The 25,188-nt window shown below is 36.3% G+C and overlaps 1 protein-coding gene across 1 annotated transcript; it reads right to left on the bottom strand.

Annotated features, from left to right (window-relative positions):
- Window positions 1-1,150: 1,150 nt before the first annotated feature.
- Window positions 1,151-24,699, bottom strand: LOC128031570 (5-hydroxytryptamine receptor 1D-like). Its single transcript, XM_052619886.1, has 2 exons — window positions 24,368-24,699; window positions 1,151-4,567 (listed from the first exon to the last, which is right to left on the bottom strand). The coding sequence occupies exon 2, from the start codon at window positions 3,934-3,936 to the stop codon at window positions 2,794-2,796; it is 1,143 nt and encodes a 380-aa protein (XP_052475846.1). The 5' UTR covers window positions 3,937-4,567; window positions 24,368-24,699; the 3' UTR covers window positions 1,151-2,793.
- Window positions 24,700-25,188: the final 489 nt, after the last annotated feature.

Here is a 25,188-nt window from a genome sequence, read left to right as displayed (position 1 = left end):
TTTTTTTGGCTGCTATTACTTTAAGAGCTTCTGCTACAGCAGAACATGACGCGGATCTGACACGCTGACGCAACTCTTTACCTTTTCTGACCCTCTTCAGCTCTTAAAGTCTCTATAAAGAGCTGACGTGTTGAAGGTGACAGTACTGGGCTGCTCCAGGACAGTTTTGAAAACAGCATTTCAGGGACACGTTCTTAAATCGTACTCATATATAACAAATACTTTCATGCATGCACAGATTTAAGGCAGCTTTAATCACCGTTTTGTTAACTTCATGACTTAACTGACAACATTACTATGACACTGCATAGTGATCTAAGTACAAAAATCTGTTTGATCTTCTAGCCATTCTCATGATGGCCATATTCTGATAAACATCCACACATCGTACCTTCATGCACCAAACACATAATGCTGGTGAACGAGCGCATTCGTTTTTGGATTTACTGATGGTTGTGAATGATAATGAGTCTCTAAAGGGCTATTTTATGGGGTGTGACCTCATCCTTGCTGTTAGGATGAGTGAGAGGGAGCTTTTTTCTCTTGATATACTGACTGTGAATATACAGATCATCTATCTTGACCGAACAGGCCAGCACAGCTTTACCCTGCTCTCTCAAATACTGTTTGAAAGCCTGCGGGTAGTACGTTCAGGGGATATGCCTCATTATTCCTGTGTGACTCAGGCCTACAGTCTCTTATTGCTGTGTTTTCTTATCAAAAAACCTTTTGAACCAACACAGCTGACCTTCATCATAAGAAAGAGTGATGGGAGGACAAAGTTTGCCAATTTCCTGGATGCCATTATTCATACATATACGACTGCAGTCAGAGGTGCTTCTCTTTCCACAAGCTGCGTTATTGGGATATTTGATGAAATAATGACCTTCACATCATAAAACTCTTTCAGCAGCACTAAAGCTAAAGCTAAAGCTGCACCTTGTGTCAAAGCACATCATTCTCTCTCACCGGGTACCTCCATTTGAACTTTTGATCATTTTGATCACTTTTCTTCTGCTCCATGTCCTGAAATGAGCTTGTTTTTCATCCTCATGATCATAAAACTGCTCAAACTCTGACATCAAAATAAAAGAGGAAACTTATAACAAACTTCTTTCACACAAAAATGCAAACCTACAAAACATAAAGCTTTGTTTAATCTTATATAATGAACGTATTTATTTAGGGATTCTATATGAAAGTTTATGTAAGAGTCAGCGCTTTTCTCAGGCGAGGCATGTCTGTGTTCCTATGGGAACAGCAACCTTAACTTATTTGTGTTCTTTTTAAATAAAGTGTCTTTCATATTAATATCAGTCCATTTCTGTTAAAGGGGTGGTTGACTTATTTTTCTAGGCTTGACTGTGTTGATGGGGTGCAGTCTAACGTGTTCATTCTTAGTTAAAAACTAAACAAAAACAAAAACAACACATGTTTATTTTTCACGTAATTTACCTTTATTCTTCACCGATCTGTCCCTTCTCTGACAGATGCCTTGATTATTTCCTGTTATATATACGTGATGGGCTGAGATTGATCAGCTGGCTCAGTATGTTGTGATTCGCTAAACCGCCTCAAGTCTGTCTGAACATCCTACCCCTCAAGCTCAGAATGTGCTCTGGTTGTATTGTAAAAAATGAAGTCCTCTATGTTGCTTATCAATTTGAGATACAGAGAATATTAATGAAGAGGATCAAGCAGAATCTGTGCAAGCATGGCTCTTAATGGTATGTTTGTTTGTTGTTCTCATACTTTTAGATATGCTGCTGTTTTTAAATGCTACTGCTCCAGTTTTAATATACGGTTTTATCCTGATTAAAGCTTTAATACAGCACAGCAACCATATGCACGTCCATGTATAACACTTCCCATTGCTATGTGAAAATAAGTGAAAACAGTTTGTTGGAGCTGATCTGACGATCTGAATGAGAGAGGTAGAGATGCAGAGCAGGGCGACATGAGGGATAGGATTGAGAACTGCTGCTTTAGAGCATTGGTTTTGAAACTTATGAAACCATTAGAATCGTTAGAAGACAGAATCGTGATTCATATAGTTCATACGAGTTCCTGCAGCTCAGTGGTACAACATTGCGTTAGCAGCGCAAAAGGTTGTGGGTTTGATTCCCAGGGAACACACATACTGGTTAAAAAAATATATATGTGTAGCCTGAATTCACTGTTAAATATATGAATAGAGATTTACGTGCACCCCTAGTTTTCTCTTCCTCTTCTCTAAAGAAGCACAGCATGGCCCTTTGTCTGGGTTTTCGTGACTTGGGAAGAGTCTTGTTGTAGTCCTTTATGAGCCATTTTTATAGGCATTAATGCCAGAATTTTAAAAGACCATATCTCCATTTATATTGAACTTTAAGCGCTGCACCTTTGCAGATATTGTTTATGTTCAAACAGCAACATTACACACTAACGTTAAAAAAGTGAAATTGCAATCAACCACCCCTTTAAATAAGGCCGTTTATAGACAGCTATTGATTACAGAGACAGTAAAACGTCACTCTCTAGTGAAGGATTCATAATTTTTGCATGCATTCATAAACTACGAGGAAGCATCAACAATATGACACAGTATTTTACAAGCTGTCTCATGAGAACAGTAATACTATACATCGACCAGACACCATGTGCGCGTTTAGGAGCTCGCTGAAAAACAAACGGCAGGATACATTGTGTACTCCAAGCATATGAACAATGAATGTTCACCTGGTTCAGATATTTTCCACAGACATCCACTAGTTATGTCATGAACATGTCGAAACACATGAGAGGCATGTAACATCAGTAGCATCTTTTAAACTTGATGAGCTTGTGGAAGGCTTGTTTGAAGTCATCATTGAAGACAGTGTAGATGACTGGATTGATGAGCGAGTTGAGGTACCCCAGCCAGGTGAACACATCAAAGAGCACAGGATGAAACCAGCAGTCTTTACAGACCCCCATCACCAGCGTGAACACGAAGAATGGGAGCCAGCACACTATAAACGCACCCAGGATAATCCCAAGAGTTTTGGTGGCCTTCTTCTCGCGAGCAGCACAAATACGCTTTCTTTCCAACACGCTATCAGCAAGCTTCACTTTCACGCTGTTTGTGAAAAGAGGAGACCCTCCTCCGCCACCTCCTCCTCCTCCAGAATGAAGATGTCCCTCCTGATTAGAGGTGGAATTCAGCGAGCAGAGCGAAGATCCCGCTGAGTTCTGAATGAGCTGAGCAGCGGTGAACCGTTTTCCGCTTGTCGCCGGTGTTTTGAAGATCCTGGAACGAGCCGCCACGTAAATCCGCCCGTAGAGAATCATCAAGAGAACAGTGGGAACATAAAATGCACCAAATGTGGAATAGAGCGTGTAGGAGATCTGGTCAGTGTTGACCATGCACTCTGTGAGCTCCTCGTGGGCCTTAGCCTGCCGCCAGAACAGAGGAGGCAAGGAGATGGAGACCGAGATCACCCACACTACACCGATCATCAGTGCCGCTCGCCGCATGGTCCGCCGCTTCGAGTATTCCAAGGCATCGGTAATGGCCCAGTATCGGTCGAGCGCGATCACGCACAGGTGCAGAATGGAAGCCGTGCAAAACGTTATGTCAGATGATAGCCAGATATCACACACGATCTGACCTAGAGTCCAAGTCTTACTGACTGTGTACACAATGCTGATGGGCATGACTAAAATGGACACCAGGAGGTCTGTTGCTGCGAGAGAGCCAATCAGGAAGTTGGCGGGGGTGTGAAGCTTGCGTGTGAGGAAAATGGTGGCGATCACGAAAGCGTTTGACAGAGCGGTGGCCAAAGTGACGATGGCTAACATGGCGGAGATGGAGATCTGAAGGCTGAGGAGTGTCGTGTCGTCCCAGGACTCCAGGGTTGTGGGACTGACTGTGGCATTGATGAGGAAGAACTCATCTGAGCTGTTCACCAGATCCATGTTGCATGGTTCACCAGTGCTTCATATCATCTTTGCATGATTCTTAATATAACAATCAATTAATCCATGAAAATATCTTGTGGTGAAAAAGTCATTTAGTTTGGTAGTTGCAGATATTGGTGATGCTTTGCCTTTGTGAAGGTCATGGCTGATAAATGTGAGCAGTAATTCATGGCTGAAGATTTTTTTAGTTTGTTTGTTTGTTTTTTGTGCAGTATATTGACGAGCACAGAAAGTTAAATGACACAGAATAAACAAGGAACAGGTATTAACCTTCACACTTGACTGAGTTCTAAAAATATATCTTTAGCCCTTAAATCACTGCTCATTATTTTCTTTATGGTCACTTATTCTACCATGAGAACTGAAGATCCTTTATTTTTGGCTCTTTTGAACTGCTGGAAGACTTTTTAATTTACTCTCCTGTTGGTCTGCAAAAGCATTGCTGTTTCAGATTAATGGGAAAGAATATTCCTCCATTCTGTGTGGATCCTCTGATGGCTGTAAATGGTTTATGGAAAGGTGATATTGCAGTTTCCCAGAAACACCACAAGATGTACAAGTTCTCGTTTTGGGTATTGTCTTTGTGAAGGCGTTAGTGCAGATGACAGAACTTAATCCAAGTGAAGATCTGGAAGAATGAAAAAGACAGAGAATGAAGAATGAGAACTTCAGATTCAGATTCAGATAAGAAAAAAAAACTTTGCAAAAGTGTCTCTTAATGTGAATTTATTGTTGTCTTAGAATTTCATGTAAATTAAACTGACTGTATATATTTTTTAATAAAAACTGCAAAAAGGATATCTATATGTAAAATGTATAATCCACAGTAATATATAAAAACATAGTAATAAACATAAAAAATTATACATTTAAAATTAGAAAAAGACCTAGCTATGAAAGCATTAAGAACCCTCAGAATTAGAAATATATAGAATAGAAATATAAGACAGTGTTGAACGTTGTACAATTATTTACTTTATTTAGTTATGTATTTGAATTAGTGAATTAGTTAGCTAGCAGCTGAGAACAGCTTTTATTATCTTAATCTTTTTACACACCATTTTGCTGGATTGCATGAGAAAGCCTGAAGTGCTTGAAAATATGAAAAAGTAATACTGAGATTTTTATTCTTGCACAAACCACCCCACCATGATAACACCCATTGTGCATGCACAAATCAAGATACTTGCTCGCAAATGGAATTCATTATTTTTCTGATGTCTTTATTAAAAACGTGTCCATTTCTTTACTAAATTTTGCCTCTATTAACATAATTCTTTACCCTTGGCTCTGCTTTCCAGACTCAAGCTTTGATTGATGAGTATCTAGAGTACAGTGCCTCGAGGGGAAACCTGTCACCATGGAGCTTCCAGAGCTTCTGTGTCTGACTAACAATGTGCCATGACACCTGCAAGCATTCTGGTTCTGGCCCGGTGGGAAAAAGATGCCAAACCATGGAGCTCACTTTCCTGCCGCCAGGTCACACACATCATTCACATCACCTGCCAACATCTACACTTAAACATGCAGTTCCCGGTGTGCCTGCAGAGCACACTCACGTTTCCTTTTCTTTATAGTTAGATACATGTGCGTAGGGATATACATATCTGAATATTTATAGAAAAGCCTTTTGCAAATCATATCACGTCATGCCTCCGTACATGTCAAACTAAGTGAAAAAAAATAATTGTAGTGCAAATTATATTCTATGTGATGCTTTTTAATGCCAAGCATTCATATTTGAAATGGAAATTCTGGGAAGAAAACATGTCCACTGCCCTTCATGTATAAAACATGCAATTTACGTACTTGTAATTGAAATCATAAAGGTCAAACATCCGAACAGGACCTTACACCTTTTCTGGTTGGTGGTGCTGGGGCACCTAGAAGCCAGGATTAACAAATAGAATCTCAACAACAGCACTGCAGGTTATCCCAATAAATAGCACAAAAAAATATGCATGAAGTGGCTATTCCAGGTTCAGCACAAGTTAAGCTCAAATTACACAATTTGTGGCATGACGTTGACTGCCACAGAAATTGATTTCCACTTGACTCTCACACTCTTTAAAAAAAAAAAAAAATTGTTTAAAATAAAATAGTTTGGGATCTTTAATAGTATTTTTAAAATGTTACGGAAAGAAGTATCTTATGTTCACCAAGGATGCATTTATTTAATCAAAATACAGTAAAAATCAATATAATGAACGATTATTAAACTAAAATTTAAAAATATAAAATGTTCTTTTATAATATATGATCCTTCAGAAATTATTCTAATATGCTTAAGAGACATTTCTTATTATTATTCATTTTAAAACATTGCTTAGTGTTTTTGTGAAAATTATGAAACATTTTCCAGACTCTTTGAAAGTCCAAAGGAACAGCATTTATTTGAAATAGAAAACTTTTGTAATCAATTTAATGCATCTTTGCTGAATAAAAGTATAATATATATATATATATATATATATATATATATATATATATATATATATATATATATATATACACACACACACACATGTCTATCTACTGTATATATATATATATATATATATATATATATATATATATATATATATATATATATATATATATATATATATATGTATGTAGTATGTATGTATGTATTGGAATCTTATAGATCCAAGCTTTTAAATTAGTGTATACTAGTATAAAACTATATGAAATGCATCCAACAAGTGAGAACTGGGCAAAGACTTCTAAATTTGAGTTTTAGATGTAAAAGGGGATTTAAAATCTACAAACTAAGGAATAGAACGTAGTGCTTTTGCTGTAGCTTGTATCTCTGTAAAACAGTGTCATCATTAGCATATGCTTCATGTGAGACGGCAGGACACAACAGCGGATTATCTCCACACCAGCAGATCCAATGGCCCGCACGCTAATGAGGCCAACCCGGGGGTATTACCATGCTCCAAAAGTTGGCCCAACGTTTCCTCTACTTTTGTTTGGTTCTGTGTAATTGGTGAAAGTCAAAACAACAAAATTAAAAACCAGGGTCAATATATCAGAAAGGAAGGAGACTTTGAGACTGTTATGTTAATTTAACAAATGCTCAGACAACACAAAATGTCTTTCCACCTATTATCGCCAGTACTGTCCAAAATCCTCTCTCACACTCAAACGCACATAACATTTTAAAAATGTTTTTGTACATTGTAACTGTCAACTTGTTTTTATAAATTTTCCAGTTGGATTTTTGTGCGTTTGACTTGACTGCACAAAAAAAAAAAAAGAGAAAAAAAAAGAAATAGCTTAGTGCCAAATATAATAAAAAGGTAAACACACCTGCAGGTGCACATAGATCCATAAACAAGTCTAAATAGAATGAAGATCTGCACACACAGGCCAAAAGCTCACTTAATTTTATTATATAAAGACCAAAAAAAAAGAAGAAAAAAAAAACATTTTTGGTTTCAGTGCACTGTTTTACAGTACTAAACTTAGCACTTTTGCACTTTCTGTGTTCAGATGTACGTTCTTTAAAAAAAAAGAAATCTTGTTTTTATAATTTTTTATACAACAGAAGTCAGTGGGGTCCAATGTTGTTTCAACTGTCACTGTAAAACAGTTGAAACATTGTTCAAAATATTGTCCTTTCTTGTTCTGCAGAAGAATGGCATAAAGCTTTTGTACAGCATGAAGGTAAGAAAATTCTGAGAATTTTTTAGATTTTGGCTGAACTGTCCCTTTAATAGTAAAAATAAAGAAAGCAGAGCTGATATTTCTGCACTGCAAGCAAGTACAATGACAAGTCAAATAAAATTTACGAACACGCCATTATTTTTGAAAACAGGCTTAGTTCAGTTTTACCATTTTCGAATCCATTCAGCCGATCTTAGCTTAGCATAGAAAATTGAATCTGTTTAGATCGTTAGTATCTCACTCAAAAATAACCAAAGAGTTTCAATATTTTTCCTATTTAAAACTTGACTCCTCTGTAGCTACATCATGTACTAAGACTGATGGAAAATGAAAAGTTGTAATTTTCAAGGCCCATATGGCTAGGAACTATACTCTCATACTCTCATACAGCAGGTGCAGTGATATTATGCAGTGCATGAATATAGTCCCCATCAACTCCACTATTGCTGCAACTACACAAACTAGCTGGGGACTATTTTCAGCTGCTGCATAATATCACTGCACCTGCTGTACCCGTGGTACGGCAGAAAAGTTTCTTGATTATTATGCCCGAATGAGAGTATAGTTCCTAGCCATAATGGCCTTGAAAATCGTAACTTTTCATTTTCTGTCGGTCTAACAGTATAACTACAGAAGAGTCCATTTTAAATATCAAAACTCTTTGGTCATTTTTGAGTGGGAGGCTTACAGCCTATTTTCAAAAATAGTGGACTGTTGCTTTTTAAAAAAGCACAGAATAAATACAGTTATAGCTCTACTTAATGGAGCAAGATAATTGTTTGTTCTGCGAGTGGAAAATGGTCAGGGACTTTGCCAGTGCTGCCAGTGGTTATGAAATGAAACAGACTGCTGCCATGGTAACAGAGCAGCTCTGGATGTTATTGAATGATGTCAGTCATGTGTGTTTTTGAGATGCATGTCAGTGAAGTGTTTGAGTGGCATATCCTTGTAATTCTGTCAGTAATTTGTGTAACAAATAACTCCAACCTGAACTCAAGCTCTGCTGATGGGTTACAATCTCTCACACAACGTTTTCATATCCTCACTCAAATCTGAGTCTGGTTGTCTAAGTCTTGCTTCCTAACTCCATCAGTAATAAGTTAAATCGAAGTCTTCCAAACATGTTTTTGCTATGACAGACGGATGGACCCTTTAGTTAACGTGACATATTGCTTCTAACAACTTTTTGTTTAGAAGGTTAAGGAGTGAAAGCTCTTTTCCACCCTTTTCAATTACAGCTGCAGATAGCAAGCCAACCTGACTCAAACAACAGATCATCTATTGAAAAAGAGCAAATCCAACCACCAATCTGCTGAAAAAGGTTTAACAAAAAGTGAAAAAAAGTTGGAAATAAATACATTTATAAAACAACATTTTTAGCAACATTTTCTGATCCTTCATAACACATCTCCAATTTGAATGATTTAATAAGACCCATGACCTCTGTATCAGCTTTCATATGCGAGCAGAACTGAGGTCTTGAAATCTCCTCAAAATGCATTTATATGGGGCATGATTTAGTGGAGGCAATGTGACTCTATAATGTATACATTACAAATGTTTTCTGTTTTCTTAGCTCAGCTCAGATGTGTAGGAGGAACCCTTGTCCAGAGTTAACAAAAACCATTGTGCCTCATCCACCACTGTAGATGATTCACCAGGTACAGTAAGTACCACAATTTTACACATTTTCTATTAAGAAGCACCTTTTGGGGCATGTGATAACAGAACTACTAGGTACCGTAGGAGGTTGTGATGTACTGGAAGGAAAGTGCATTTAAAGTTGCTCTAAAGCTTTTGAATTAGGTGGTTTGGTGGTTCTGTACCTTCTGTAGAGGCACGGGTTATCTGATGGGATTTTGTAATGTACATTATTGAGTTAATACATTCAGACACTTTCTAAACTTCAAAAACAGTGTGTTCTTTTTGAAGATCACACTGTTGTGGGCACAACTGAAGCCTGAGGGCAGAGGGACTGTCATTGTCAGTTTAATGAGGTAAGTTTGGAACATAGTGCAAAGGCTGCATAAAGAGTAACATCTCAGCAGAATTCCACTTCACAGGGTTCTGAACTGAACCTTCATGATTATATTAGCTATAAACTAGTCTCATGTAACCAGACCTTCAGACTGATGGATGAAGGTTTGGAATACTTGGCAGCTCTCTTTGGCCAAGGCCCATCCATGAGGCCATTTGACCAATATGTCAAACAACCAATCACAGTTTGTTTTGTTCAGCATCACGAACAAATGGTGCGTGGAAATGTCGCCACAATACCAGACTGGTGTGTAAAACTCTCGGACGTATTATAAAGATTCTATGCCACAAACTTAAAATATTTTACATATACTTTTGAGAATCCATGGTTTAACGGATCCTGATAAGCGCTCATCATCACAGTTGTAATCACTATAGCTTTCTTTTGTGAGGGGGTTTGGCGCCATGGTGTCTTTGTTTCCAGGCGGAACTTTAAAGGTGTCATATCATGTGATTTCAAATTTTCCCTTACTCTTTGGAGTGTTGCAAGCTCTTGGTGAATAAAGAAGATCTGTAAAGTTGCAAAGACTAAAATCTCAAATCCAAAGAGATACTCTTTATAAATGTTAAGACTTGCCCACAGATCCTAAAATGGCTCGTTCTAACACACCCCCACATCTCTACATCACTATGTCTGAAGAATTGCATAATGCCAAAGAAAGAAGGCATACCTTTTATTATCGTTGTAGTATTGTTGTTGCCGCCGTTGCCATGTCGTATAGACACTGTGTGTTTCACTGTGAAAGCAAAAAAAAAAATACATCTGAGGAAATACATAAACTTTGCACTGTGGATTGATGGATTAGCTTTCACTGTGGATGAAGTGGAGTCCAGCCAGGGGACATCACATGTGGTTGCCACAAGCCCAATGGACGCTCATTCGTAGAATATGCCGGCTGCGCTGTTCTCAAGGCCGCAGTGTGTGATGCTGTTTTATTAAGAAAATGAAACTATTTTATTTGGCCTTCCAAAAGAGGACACGACTAGAAATCATGTTTATATCATGTTTATAATGGATTTTATGTTTATGTCTCGTTGCTCAAGTGGGAAAGGGCACCACATTTCTGTCACATGCTTGAGGTATTTGGCCAAGCACAATTCACTGGATAGCTGGCCAATTAGAGCACACTTCACTTTTCAGACCGATGAGCCTTGCAAAACACATTTCATTACACCAAATAATGTTATTTTTAGCAGCATCATATGACCCCTTTAAAGAACGGCCCACACACACATCTCCAGGAAATCCTGTATAATTCAACCAATCCGACGACGACTTTGAAACTCCTGAAGTGTTTCCACTTTTGTGTGCCATATGTATCAGACATTCAGCCAATATTTTTTTTTATATATTATTACAATTTAAAAGGACTCTTTTCTATTTGAATCTTTTTAATGCAATTTATTCCTGTGATGGCAAAGCTGAATTTTCAGCAGCCATAACTATAGTCTTGTGTGTGAATAGCATTTCTTTTAAATATAATTAATTTCTGACTACAAACAAAGGGTATACTTAAAAAAAAATCACAAATAAAATAATTACAAACAAACAGAAGGCAACACATTGAATTAAATATGAAAAGTAAAAGTTTTTTTTTTTTTAAATGTACACCAGTAATCTTTTTTACAACTTTGAAAAATAATTCTTACAATGTAGTATATATATATATATATATATATATATATATATATATATATATATATATATATATATAATATTGTATTGTTGTATGTAAACGTTCCAAACATTCAAAGTTTTGTTACACAGATGTTGAAGGGTGTCTATATTAATTTAAAGCAAAAGCAAATGTGTGGTCTGAATGTTGCACATTGAAAAATGGTTGTTCAAGGTGACATTGTACTGTACCCAAGATGACTAAACACGTCAGTAGGTATTTCTGTGCTATACTTTTTCATTTCTTACAAGAAGTTATAATCAGGTCAGATCTTTACATTTCTGCATGGACACGTGTCTTTTCTTCCTTTCTTTCACTTCTTTGTTTATTCATTAGTGTGTGTGTGTGTGTGTCTGAAAGAAACTACTTTAATAGTAGTTGCTTTTGTATGAAAGTCTTGGCCTAGGACATAGTTGTACATTTTAAATGTAAATGTCTGTGTCCAACAAGTAGGTCAAAAAATGTAATATAAATATGTCCAGTGCCCAACTGAGAGATTCTCTGACCTTTTTCCTCCCCTGTCAAGTCTGATAAGAGTCACATTTGCACCAAAAAATACAGAAAAAAAAAAAAAAAAACTGCCGGCAGGCTTCACATGTCTCTTTGATACCGTTTGACCTCCTCCATTTCTGCCTTTCAACAACATCTCCTCCCACTCTTGACATTTGTTTTTTGTCTTTGGCTCTGAACTCGATGAAGTTCTGAACAGTGATGAGTGGAACATTGTTATTATTCAGGGTGTTGATGTGTGTAAAAGCCTACCAATGTATTAATGGAGACTTGAATTAAACACCTTCCTGTAAGTTACTATTAGACTCAACTCAAGTTAGTTTTTAATAATTTACGTGGTCATGATTTACTTTTGATAAAACAAAGGTGTATTATTGTATGTTCGTTTGGCATTTCATTTATTGTATACACTTTAAATTCGCTGATTGAAAGAACAGCAGAATTAGCAGCAACATTTATTTGAAACACATGTATAGTATTTGGTACTTGCTACCTTATATCTTTACTCTTTCCTTTCATTCTTTTCATGGCTTTGGAAAACTTGTCTCAGATGTTTCTCTGCATCCCTTTTTGCATAACTCTGGGTCATTGACACCAAGCTTCGTTGCTATTTCTTTCTAGGAAGTAATGCTTTCTCTGAATCTTTAAAGTCTCTCCCGTACAGGTGCGGATATATATGTGCAGCTCAGCTATTCGACACTCCAGTGTATACATGTTGCTAGTGACTAGGCCGGAGACACAAAAAATAAATTAATTCCATGTCAAAGAAGGTGGAGTTTCAGAACACACCCACCGATTGCGTAACCACCACGGATCAATAGAAACTCAAAGGTGTTTAGGAGCCGAAACGAACTCCACCAAGTTCGCTTTGGTCAGCTGTTTCAAACTGCCTACAACTAGACTTTAAATATTTATAGAAAATTGTTTGTACTATTTTGATATTGACTTAAAAAATGTAAAGGCATACATTTTTTAAATCAAAAATGTTAACTTTTCTCATAATTTACTTCATATTCATAACACTTTACACATTGTACAAATAAACAAAAATAAACAAACACACAAGCCAGGTTTTTTTTTATCTTAATTTTTTTCCTCAAAGGTTAAATAAAAATAATTATTCTTTATTATATAAAATGATTTATTTATTTCCTGGGCCACACAAATTGTTAACAAATAGTATTTCTGATTTAAAAATGCTAACTGAAAATATTGTGAAGGTAAGTGCACAGACACAGTCGTTGCTTAAAATAAAATAATATATTTTAAAATCAATAATATAATTTAAACCATTTAAAATATGATACCTGAAAATATTGGCAGGGCAAGTGCAAATGTGCAGAAAGCATTATTGTTGATCCCTGTAAGGTAATGAATATGGGGAAAACACAAATCAAAAACAGAGAGCAGCAATCAAGTAGCGGTCTGGTATTGTAATTGACACAAGCACAGAGACTACACTGTCAAACAGCTCAGTGCATATCTGCATTTGTGTAAGGAGCCAGTCAAATTGATTTTTCAGTTCTAGTTGTCTTCACTGAAGGATTACGATTCTAGCAAGCTCCAAGGACCAGTTCAATATTGGTGATCTTAATTCGTAGAGCTCTATGCAGTAATATTGATTTTCCAATGTCCAGGGTAAACTTCCATTCAGAAGTAAGGTATATGGTCACACAATTATATTCAAATAGAGTTTTAGAGAAGAGCCAATAAATACATGATGTAATATAATGAGTTATCTGATTAGTTTCTCTTCTCTTTTACATAGAGCAGAGGTTTTATGTCTGATAATGCAGGTCATGAACCCTAGTTAGCTCCAGAGGACTGGCGCTATAATTACTGCACCATGAGTCACATTGAATTGAAAAGCATCTGGTAGATAACAACCGATTGAACTGATATAGAACTCTTTCCTAAGAAAACAACGCTTCGACTATTACTGCAGTGTCATCACGTCCCTGTGGTCTTTCCGATCAAATAAGTGCTCAGCCCTGCAAACATCTTTTCTTTCCCCTTCGACCTTTTCACTCTTGGTGTGAATGTCCTGTAGATGCAGTTCATCAGAGCTTTATGAACCCTGCCATTAACGGAGGACAAGAATGATAAGTGTGAAGGTGTTTTGTTGAGGCTGTTTGCTTTTCTGAATTAAATATTGAAGGCCAGGTGAAGTGTGTGGCTTGAGTTTGAAACCTGGGATTCAGTCCAAGCACCACAGACTCCGGGCAACGTGCGCTGCATTTGAATTATAGATTCAAGAGCTTTATGATCACAGGTCAAATATCGTCAGAGTGACATGCAGAGTCTATGAATATCAATAAACAGAAGAGTTTAAACATACTTGCTCATTTGTGCCGATCAATGAATCTGGGAACAATCAATATCAATGTCAACTGATTTAGCTCTGTAACTTCACTCATTGAGTCGCTGCAATTGAACGGTTGTCCTATGAGTGATAGGAGCTTGCAGAACAACCTTGCAATTACCTACAGGAAAAGCAAATCAGATTTTACAAACGGAATGATCATGCGCAGTACAGAGTCTGTTCATCAAAAATATGCAAATAATGAAAGACATTTTCTTTTATAGTTAGAATGAATGTGTCAGATACAATTAATGCACTCTGCTTTGATCTGTTCATGGAAACGACCTCAAAGCTGGAAACTTGCTGTGCTGAACAGAAGATGCTTGTCAACTATCTTTCTCTACGACTCCAAAGAATCCAACAAGGAATGAAGATCGACAAACATAAGGGAAAAAAAGCGAAATTGGAAAGATTTTAGTGCTGCAATGTTTTAAATTGTAGTTTGGCATCTAAGTTAATCCAGCTAAGCCTGCAAAAGAGCCCAAGCCTCACAACGTTCGTGTGATTTTCATCTGTTGCCTTCTTAAACCTTCACTAATCATGTAAATCTCTGACTGATTTACACCGCAGAACTCAGAATCCCAGGCTAAACAATTAGCACTCTTAATATAGCTCTAGCAGATAAGCCTTCAATGTTTCATTCATAAAATGACTTTGGTTGTTTGAGAGTAGCTTTGTAGAGAAGTTTTGAAGTAGAGTTAAAAAACTTTAAGAAACAGTTCACCTGTCATCATTTAATCACCTTCATGTTATTCCAAAACTGCATGACTTAATTACAGGCTTTAAGTTCTTCTCAAGCTATGCAATAGATTTGTGTGAGGAATACACTGAAATTGAGGTCAACGTTTACAATAATCAGCTGTGTCAGGTTTGATTGGTATTGTCAATAAGTCAATGACAACTTATATTTTGGTTTGTTTCTCCCACAAAGATATTGAAAGGCTTTAAAAGATTTGGAATAATGCACAAGTCAAATGGATCACCTTCTTAACACAATGGATAAAATAAATAAATAGAAATAATTCAATACTTTTAAATGCTAGCACCACATAATGTCAAATTAGCTATCCAATGTGGCTGGTCTATTGTTTGAAAATTGGGTATTCATATATTCAGATATTCATATATATATATATTGTGCATCCTCACTTGACAGCCCGAGACCCTAGTGCATTTTTCAACAATTTCTGTTCAAAGAAAAGAAAAGAAAGTGAGACTTGTAATGACATGAGGGTGAGTAAATGATGATGAAAAAGAAAAAAAAATCATATTGGGGTAAACAATTTCTTTAAACCTCTCTGCGCTGTTCTTCTCCCAAGCAACAAAACTCTGGGTGAATCATGAAACTGCAGACCATAGGAACATAAAGTGAAGAGGTAATCTGTACCATCTCCGGTAAGAAAATTCAGAACAGAGATCATAACAAGATAAGGCTGACTGTACTTGTGAGATGAACTCATAGCATTTGTTTCCTTGAAGCATGTTTCAATGCCATGTTACAGTCTTCAAAGCACGTGTGTGGGGAAGAGTCAACATAAAAAATAAAAAAAATGGAAAACATGTTTTAGCCAAGGAGCTTTGACACACAGAGAAAGCTCTAAATGCATTATGAACATGTTGAGTTCCTCCTTCACATCAGGCTCCACAGTCAGAACACAAAGACTGCAGTGACATGATGAATTTTTAATAGTTCAGAAGAACAGCATTCAATTATCTCTGCTGAAAGCTCGGCCACCACTGAACCTCCTGAATCAGATAACAAGATCACCTGTCTTTTTTTTTAAATGAATTCAGCTGGACTTGACTTGAGTTTAAATTAAGCCACCTATGAAGGTCAAGACTTGTTCCAAACCTGAAGAGCTCAGATTGGTGAAGATACAGCGCTGTTGGATTTTCTCCTTAAAATGAACTCTTTCTGTATATAACAGTGAGAAAAACCTTTTAGCTGTTACTCATCCAAGATGTCCTATTATTTCTACCCTGCACAAGGGATGGGCAGAAACTTTTAAAGGTTAATGAATTTTCTTTCTTTTTTTTATATCACACACACACACAGTCGCAGATACATATTCAAAGATATCCTGGTTATGCAAAGCATCTTGAAGTTACATCAGATGTTTTGAAAGAGGGCTAGAATTAAAAAAGACCTTGCGAATGTTATAGAAATGTTATATATTTATGTAAGTGAACAGTAAATTGGGACAATCCTTGATGCTCAACACTATGCACATGTCATCATGTATGTAAGTGAACATAAGATAGTAGTTCTTAGAAAGAAATGACTGTGTTAAAAGCTCAGTGGAAGACTGAGAAAAGCCCTCAGAAGTCACCAGGCATGCTAGCCTCAGCATTGCACACATTATTCATTATTCACAGACTGTCCTTTATAAGCAACGTTGTGTACTATTGTGAATTTGAGCCCCCCACAGTGAAAAGAGTGGAATACACTCTTGTTAAGTATGAATGGCTGTTTGTGTGCATTTGTTGCCCTTTTATCTGCCATTTCACAGAATTTCATACCACTCATCAAACTTACATACTCCTTGAACAGGAGGAGTGTGAGAAAAAAAATTGAAGTCAATCGTCTTATTAAAAGTCAGTGAATAACTCATACATACATGATACATACATCCAATAATAAACTCACTATCACATACATTTACTGACAGTCAAAAGTCTGGACAGTCTGACTTCTTCTTTATTAGTAGTATTTTCCACATTTATAATAATAAAACCATCAAATCCATGGATAACAAAAATGGAAATCCAGCTTTGTACACTTGGCATTCTCTCATTAAATTGATCAGGTCCCACCTGGGCACTTGTTGGCTGCTTTTCCTTCACTCTCAGGTCCAACTCATTCAACTTTCTTTACAACACTAATTTCTCTAGTGCTTTTTAAGAAACCCTTCACAATGCACTCAAAACTAATTTCAGCAGAACACATCAAATAAGCAGAGCTGTCAAGGCAGGCTTTTAAAAATATTTTTTTTTATGCCATATTTGCCTCATGGGTAGAAACTGACTGTTATGACTGGACAGAAATAGAACAGAGAGACAGTAAATGATGATGATCTGGAGGTAGTTATAGATATTATGTAATCACCCACTACAGGGTAATGAACTCAAGCACTGGAAAAAAAAAAACTATTATAAAATATAGCTGACACAGAGTGAACACACCACATATGAGTTCTGAAGAGCAGAAGTTGAAAAATCGAAATTAGAGTACTTAAAAGTTGATATTTAAAAAAACAAACAAAAAACAGCTGTAAGGAAACAGTCAAATATAAACTATTCAGAGGTTTTGTGTAAATATGTCAAACTAAAGAGCTTCAACTGAAAAATATTATAGGGGAATATTGTATATGCCTCTCCAGAATTCAGAATTACTTCGACTAATACACAAAAGCTTTGAGTTACACTGTTGATGAATTACAAAAAAAAAAAATAATAATAATATTTAATTTGTCCAACATACACAAAATAAAGATGCATGAAATATAGTCGTTATTCCCTGTTCTATATGTATAGGTTATTACATATCTATTACAGTCAATATTTTAATATATGCAAATAAAATTCATCATACACACATAGACAGTTTAGTCAGAGGTTTGATAGCAAATATGGAAATCTCACATGCAAAAATATATATATATTTGCATGTAAAATGCATACATTTGCTGACTAAACATAACCTTGGTTATCATATGCTCTCTGCGAACATCGTGCTAAGCTTTGACCTGCTGAAAGGGTGTGGCACAAATCCAAAAACACTACTGACCTTAATGTGTATCATTCACTCCTCTCTTCCTTCTCTGTTACTGTCTCCACTGCTAAAAGGACATACTACCATAACAAAATTAACAATTTGTCTAACTCTTGCATGCTCTTTAAAACATTTTCCTCGCTCCATTGTCCTCCGCCTCCCCCACTGCATTAATTAATTAATTAAGTTAATAAAATTAGTGCACAATTTTCCACACCACAATCTGTCAAGCACATCTTACCAGCAAACATACACTCATTCACATCCTTCTCTTCACTGCATGACGCAGACGTCATCATACTCTTCTTTTCTAATCATCCTACTACTTGTACGCTTGATCTTATTTCATCTCATCTCCTTCAAGCCATTTCTACTGCTGTTGTACCCCTCCAATATCCCTCCACACTGGTGTTTTTCCATCAACAGCCTGGTATAACCCCACTACTAAAGAAACCCACCCTCAACCCATCTATTTTAGAGAACTACAGACCAGTTTCCCTCTTCTTTTCACTGCAAAAATACTTGAACAAACTGTGTTCAACCAAGTCTCTGCCTTTCTCACACAGAACAACCTCCTTGACAGCAACCAGTCTGGCTTCAGAAGTGGACATTCACCCGAGACTGCCTTACTCTCAATTGTTGAAGCCCTCAGACTAGCAAGAGCAGATTTCAAATCATCAATACTTATTTTGCTTGATCTGCTTTTGACATGGTTAACCACCAGATCTTCCTGTCAACCCTATTGGCAAAGGGCATCTCAAGAACCACACTCCAGTGGTTTGAGTCTTACCTATCAGATAGGTCCTTCAAAGTATCTTGGAGAGGTGAGGTGTCCAAGTCACAACATCTAACTACTGGGGTGCCTCAGGGCTCAGTTCTTGGACAAATTATCTTCTCTGTCTACAATTCATCATTAGATTCTGTCATTCAGAAACATGGCTTTTCATACCACTGCTACTCTACCTCTCATTCCATCCAGATTGATCTGACAGTAGCTGCTCGCATCTCAGCTTGTCTGACAGACATTTCTTGCTGGATGATGGACCATCACCTTCAACTCAATCTTGCCAAACAGAACTGCTTGTGATTCCAGCAAACCCATCGTTTCATCACAATTTCACCATCAAGTTAGGCACATCAACCATAGCTCCTTCAAAAAAAGCCAGAAGCCTTGGAGTTATGATTGATGATCAGCTGACTGCTAAAATTGTCCGGTCCTGCAGATTTGCTTTATTTAATATCAAGAAGATCAGGCCCTTTCTTTCGGAACATGCTGCACAACTCCTGGTTCAAGCCTTTGTTCTGTCCAGGCTGGACGATTGCAATGGTCGCTTGGCAGGTCTTCCAGCCAGTCCTATCAAACCTTTACAATTAATCCAGAACGCAGCAGCAAGACTCATTTTTAATGAGCCAAAAATAATGCACGCCACCCCTCTGTTTATCAGTTTACACTGGCTACCAATAGCTGCTCACATAAAATTCAAGGCATTGATGTTTGCCTACAAAACCACCACTGGCTCTGCACCCTTTTTTCCTAAATTCATTACTTCAAACTTATATGCCCTCTAGAAGCTTGCATTCTGCAAGTGAATGTCACTTGATTGTGCCATCCAAAAGAAGCACAAAGTCACTTTCACAGACTTTTCAATTAAATGTTCCCTCCTGACCTGCCCAACTCAATCCGAGCAGCTGAGTCCTTAGCCATCTTTAAGAATTGGCTAAAAACACATATTTTCCATATTTATTTGACTTTCTAACTCTAGCACTCTCTATTCTAATTCTAGTCTAAAAAAAAAAAACCACTTGTCCCTTTTAGACTTGCACTCTATTAATTTGCTGCTTGTTTTCTTAAAAAAACAACAACTAGCCTTCTAATCTTTTTGTATTCTATCTGTTTTCTTTTCATTTATTATACAATTAACAAACGCAAAAAGAACTCTAACATTAGCTTGCTCTTTTCTTTTTCTATTATATCTGTTTTCTTTTTATTTATTAAATTATTTAAAAAGCCCTTGCTATGTACTGCGTTAAACTAACCGAGACTTGTTATAGCACTTGTATATCATTGCTCTTTTGTTGATTTTGATTGCTTCCATTGTGCTCATTTGTAAGTTGCTTTGGATAAAAGCATCTGCTAAATGACTAAATGTAAATGTTATCCCTGTCTAAATGGAATAAATAAAATTAAATGCTCTCCAAAACACGAATACAGATAAATACATATACAGTCATATATGCATCCTCTGATTCTGTATTGCTGACAGTGTCTATTGTTAATTTACAGGATGAAGACGAGCTCAACCCCTCTATAAGAAATCAAGGAATGAATTGGCTTTAGTGTGGGACTGGTGACAGATGAATATCCCAATACCTTCTTCATGCCAAGTCAATTTCACAGGCTTACGAACATGTAATTGGAAACAAAATGACATACATTGTCACACACTGACAGCTAACAAAATGTCCTGAAGTCCTGAAGCTCTGAAGTCCATTTAGCCTATCCCGTTTTTCTTAATGCATTAATACATTAATAAACATCCACTAAGACATATCTTATAGCGAATGAAAAACTGTTTATACAAAAAAAAATTATACTAGACTTGATTAAGCTGTACTTTTATGAATCACCAAAACAAATGGTAAAATATATTATAAATATATTATTATCTTAAATTTGCAGAAATTATGCTTACTACAAAACCCCAAAAACATAATTAGGAAATGAAAAAAAAAAAACTATAAACCATAATAATTATGAAATTGAACTGTGTATACAAGATCCCCATCTACCTGCCATGACTAGTTATCTACTAGACTGAAGACGTGAATTGATTTGATTCTCCAGAAATGTTGCCATGGTTACACAAATGCAACATTCCACCGCTTGTGAGCAGATACTGAAAGACACAAGGTGCGTCCCAAATCACGTACTTATGCACTATTCTGCGACGTTTTGTAGTATAAATAGTGTGAGTAGTGTGTTCACACTAAAAATTGCAAAAAGAAAAATTGCACTTTAAACACCCGGATGATGCACTTAATAACCGGAAAAAAAAAACGAAGTGTGGAATGTTGGACACTTCATGCACTCAACTGTCGCAGCTTTAATTACTTATCAAATGGGCAAGGGCTATCAAACTCAGATTATGAAAGACAAAATAACCTTATATAATTCATACACTACATGGTTGAGTATATAGTGCATGCGTACATAGTGTATGAGTTCATAGTGTATAGTGCGTCATTTGGGACACAGCTACACTTGTTAAAAAAATATAAATTAAAAAAAGGCCAGGCGCTCTCCTCCCTTCTCCAGTATTTCTCTGCCTTCTACATTTAATCTCAGCATAATTTATATCTTTCATTGATTTCATATAGCTATTCTTAAAGAATACCTATATGGAACATATGTGTGGAGGGGTCAGGTTGTACCCTCACTTTGAAAACCAAATGTCACTACAAGGACTGTTAAACCTAAAATCACCTTGAATATGGAGAGCAAAGGCATGCAAAGGAAAAAAAAATAGCTTAATGCATAACTAAATGATGTTTTAATATTAGTGCTGTCAAACTTAGCATGTTAATGCAGGCAATATTTTTTTTCAATTTAACGCCTTAAAAATATTTAATATGATTAACGCAGGGGTTGAGCCAGCGGTTGGTCACAGCTGCTGCTTCTGTCTCTTTTTTCTTAACAAGAATTGTTTATTTAGACACAGAACATCTTTACTATTCCATCAAACAAGAAACTTTTCATATGGGCACTCCAACTTAACCTCAGCACCATGTGCTAGTCAAACGAATGCAGAAAAGGTATAGGTGATGAGGGAGCTTCAGTAGAACAACAATGAACTGAGATGATGAGTTTTCCTGTTCTGTTAGCTATTATACTGTGCTTGTAGAATGTGCTCTTCAATTGCACACACAAATGCGGCACGCACTGTATCATATTAAAGTGCAAAAGAAACTATGAGCATGCAGTGTCTGTGCTATGTTGTCAGTTAAGTCATGAAGTTACCAAAAAGGCAATTAAAGCTGCCTTTAAAACTGTGCATGCATGAAAGTATTTCTTATATATGAGTCACATTTAAGAACATGTCCTGGAGCAGCCCAGCACTGTCTCCCTCATCTAACACAACCGATTCAACTCGTCAGCTTTAAGACTTTAAGTGCTGAAGTGGGTCAGAAAAGGTAAAGGGTTGTGTCAGCGTGTCAGATCCGCGTCATGTTCGGCAGCAGCAGCTCTTAAAATAATAGCAGCCAAAAAAAAAAAAAAAAAAAAAAATCTAATAACACAGCTGCTGTGATATCTGTTAAACAAAGAAAAAATAGAGGAAATCAATAACTTTTGTAGCTTTAAGTATTCATCTATATTTAATTTAGAATTAAGTTTTTGATAACTTTATTTATTTCTGTATATTTAATTTCCTACTTGCTGAAGGGCACAAGTAGCAAAATATGCCATTTATTATAATGGGTTTATGGGAAGATTGCTGTTCACTTCAATTAGAAGTTATAATAAATGTTAGAAGTCTAATAAAATGTTAAAATTGACAGCTCTCAATTATGCTGTGATGTTAAATGGCTATAGTCAATCGTTAAATATTTTGGAGAGAAGAAAAACGTCCTAGAGACATCAGTAATTTTGGTATCAGTGATACTCACCTTCAGACTTAAATATGTAATTAAACAAATATTTAAAAAAATTACTGTCTAATGTTATTTCTAAATTAATTTGAAGATTGAATGTGGAATTATTGCAATATAAAAGTATATTTAAAAGCTTTGATGTTAGGTTCATTAAATTAAAGAATTAAATAAATTAATTATTTTCAATTAATTTCAGAAAATATGCAACTAATTAATTATTTTTTCAATTGACTGACAACACTAATTAATAAACTATAACCATGTAACAAAGTTTGTTTGATAGACAGTTTCTATCCAAAAACATTTCTAAATTAAAGCAGAACATTTGAAAGACAAACAAACATGGTAAATCTCAAAAGAATAGAGAAGAATATATTCCTCCCACATGCAAAACCTTTGCAACAGAAAAATGATCTTAACTCAGCATTGTGAAAATGAAAAATATTCTTTTGAATGTCACCAAATTAAACTAACTTGTCTGTGTATTTCCCACCGGAGCAGGCCAACAAAGCATCATGTTTCAGAATGCCTATATGCAATCATTTCTCACATTTATACATCAGGTCTGGTCATTTGGCAGGTTTGGACAGCGGATTTGCTCAGAGAGGTCACAGCTATCTGCTGACGATTCACGCTGAGTTTTCAAAGAGCCAACACATATGCTTCCCTTTCACACCAGCTACTGTTTCTGTCCATCTCACACACTGCAGTTGTGCTGTGTGTTGGCATGAGAGTCAGACAAGGGAGGGTGACAAAGCAGGAGGAAGGAGGTAAGAGAAAGGCAAAAATGAGAGAGGAGAAAAGAGCAATTATGTATAAGTGATTGAATGACGTTGCCGTTCTGTGAGTTACAGTGACCAGTTAGTGCTCTGCCTTTCATGTATTATCACATCACTTGTGAGAGTTTATACATCTTGATAAACTGTACAACTCAAACACACATTGATGCTGATCATACCAATGACCTTTAACATTGGTCATCCATGCCTGGGGTGATGCTAAACATTAAACAACCTTAGTCTGATGGATTGAGCATCACACTGCAAGGTTAATCAAGATGGTAAATTAATACCACACTGAACTTTCTTTATTTTAAAAATATGGTGGGGGGTGTTAGGAAAGAAAACAGGAAAGGAAATATAATCTTGACTCTGTTCTGTAAATTTTGACTATCAACCATGCTAAGAACAATTTAAACTGCACGAAAATTAAATCTGCAAACACAGTTAATCCAGCAAACCACTTTTAGTTGTGTTTATCAGAAGATAATGTATCCATTAAATTTTTTATTTTGCAGTTTCTCTTTCTGATGTTTTCTACCTGCTGTTTATCATAGGTTTGCATTAATTTGTAATATAAATCATGATATGTTAGTTTCCATTTTAAGATGCTACCTGTGTTTTAATACGATACCTGTTTCTACCTGGTAACAAGCTCTTAGACAATCTCACACCAAAAAAAAAAAAAAAACCGGGTTGTTCAGGACAGAGAGGAAACAGACATAATCTCACGTCATTCATTCAAATTCATCTTTTACTCCAAAACAGCTTTCAATGCTAGTTTTTGTTAACAAAACGAACGCAATATAAATTAACGTTTTAACTGACCTATTAACACGCATAAATGTTGAGATTTTAACGTTCAGAAATAATCCCTAATCCCTATAGAGTCACTGCATTTTGAACAAACATTGTAGACTATAAAGGATTCAGACAGAGCAAGATATCTTCAGGTGTTTTAAGAACTTACCGAGCTGAAGTTGCAGGTTTTCATTACGCGGGAGACTTCAAATCAAAGTCCATTTCAAGTCGATTATCCAAAAGAACTTTTATTTTTAATTCGGTCACTTACGCTTTACATAGCCTACTGTGCGTTTTGCGCCTTTTCCGCTTCAGTGTATATGGTTAAAGATCTTGCATAGTTACATGAGAGTCCAAAGCTAGATGAGAACACACTTATAGCGTGTATCACTTAAAAAAACACGAAAGCTTTGATCAATGTGATCATCACCTGAGAATAATTATTTTATTTAGTTAGTGCGGAGCAAAGAGTAGGCTACGCAATATACACTGTCTCCTTTCGTGCTGCTGTCTTCTGCGCTCTCTCTTTCATCCTCTCTCTATATCTCTGTCTTTTTCTCTTCCGTCTCTCTCTCTCTCTCTCTCTCTCTCTCTCTCTCTCTCTCACACACACACACACACCCTCCCTCTTTCTCTGTCTCTGAAGTCCTGCCGCAGCGCTGCCTTCTCTGAGGTCCGTCAGTAAATGTCAACAAGTTTTTTTGAATTTCTTTGAAAGCCTTTCTTTCTAACGGTCTAATTAACGAATAGAATATAAAACGTTCGCGCTCTTTCCGCTGAGACGCGCACTGAGAGAACACTTGAATTAGTTTACTTAACCTGACAAAATACTTTCATTAAAAACGTAGACTTGAAACACATACAGTACAGCCCTTGAAAAATAATATAGGCTACTTGTGTAAATATATTGTTTTAAATCATTTAAACTGGAATATTTATTGGCCTAATCACTTGAATATGTTTAACCGTCTTCCCATCGTTTCTCTAACT

Source organism: Carassius gibelio, chromosome A17, assembly GCF_023724105.1.
Source record: "Carassius gibelio isolate Cgi1373 ecotype wild population from Czech Republic chromosome A17, carGib1.2-hapl.c, whole genome shotgun sequence".
NCBI classification, from domain to species: domain Eukaryota; kingdom Metazoa; phylum Chordata; class Actinopteri; order Cypriniformes; family Cyprinidae; genus Carassius; species Carassius gibelio.
Note: the sequence above shows the minus strand (reverse complement) of the source record. Positions and strands in the feature narration are given on the sequence as shown.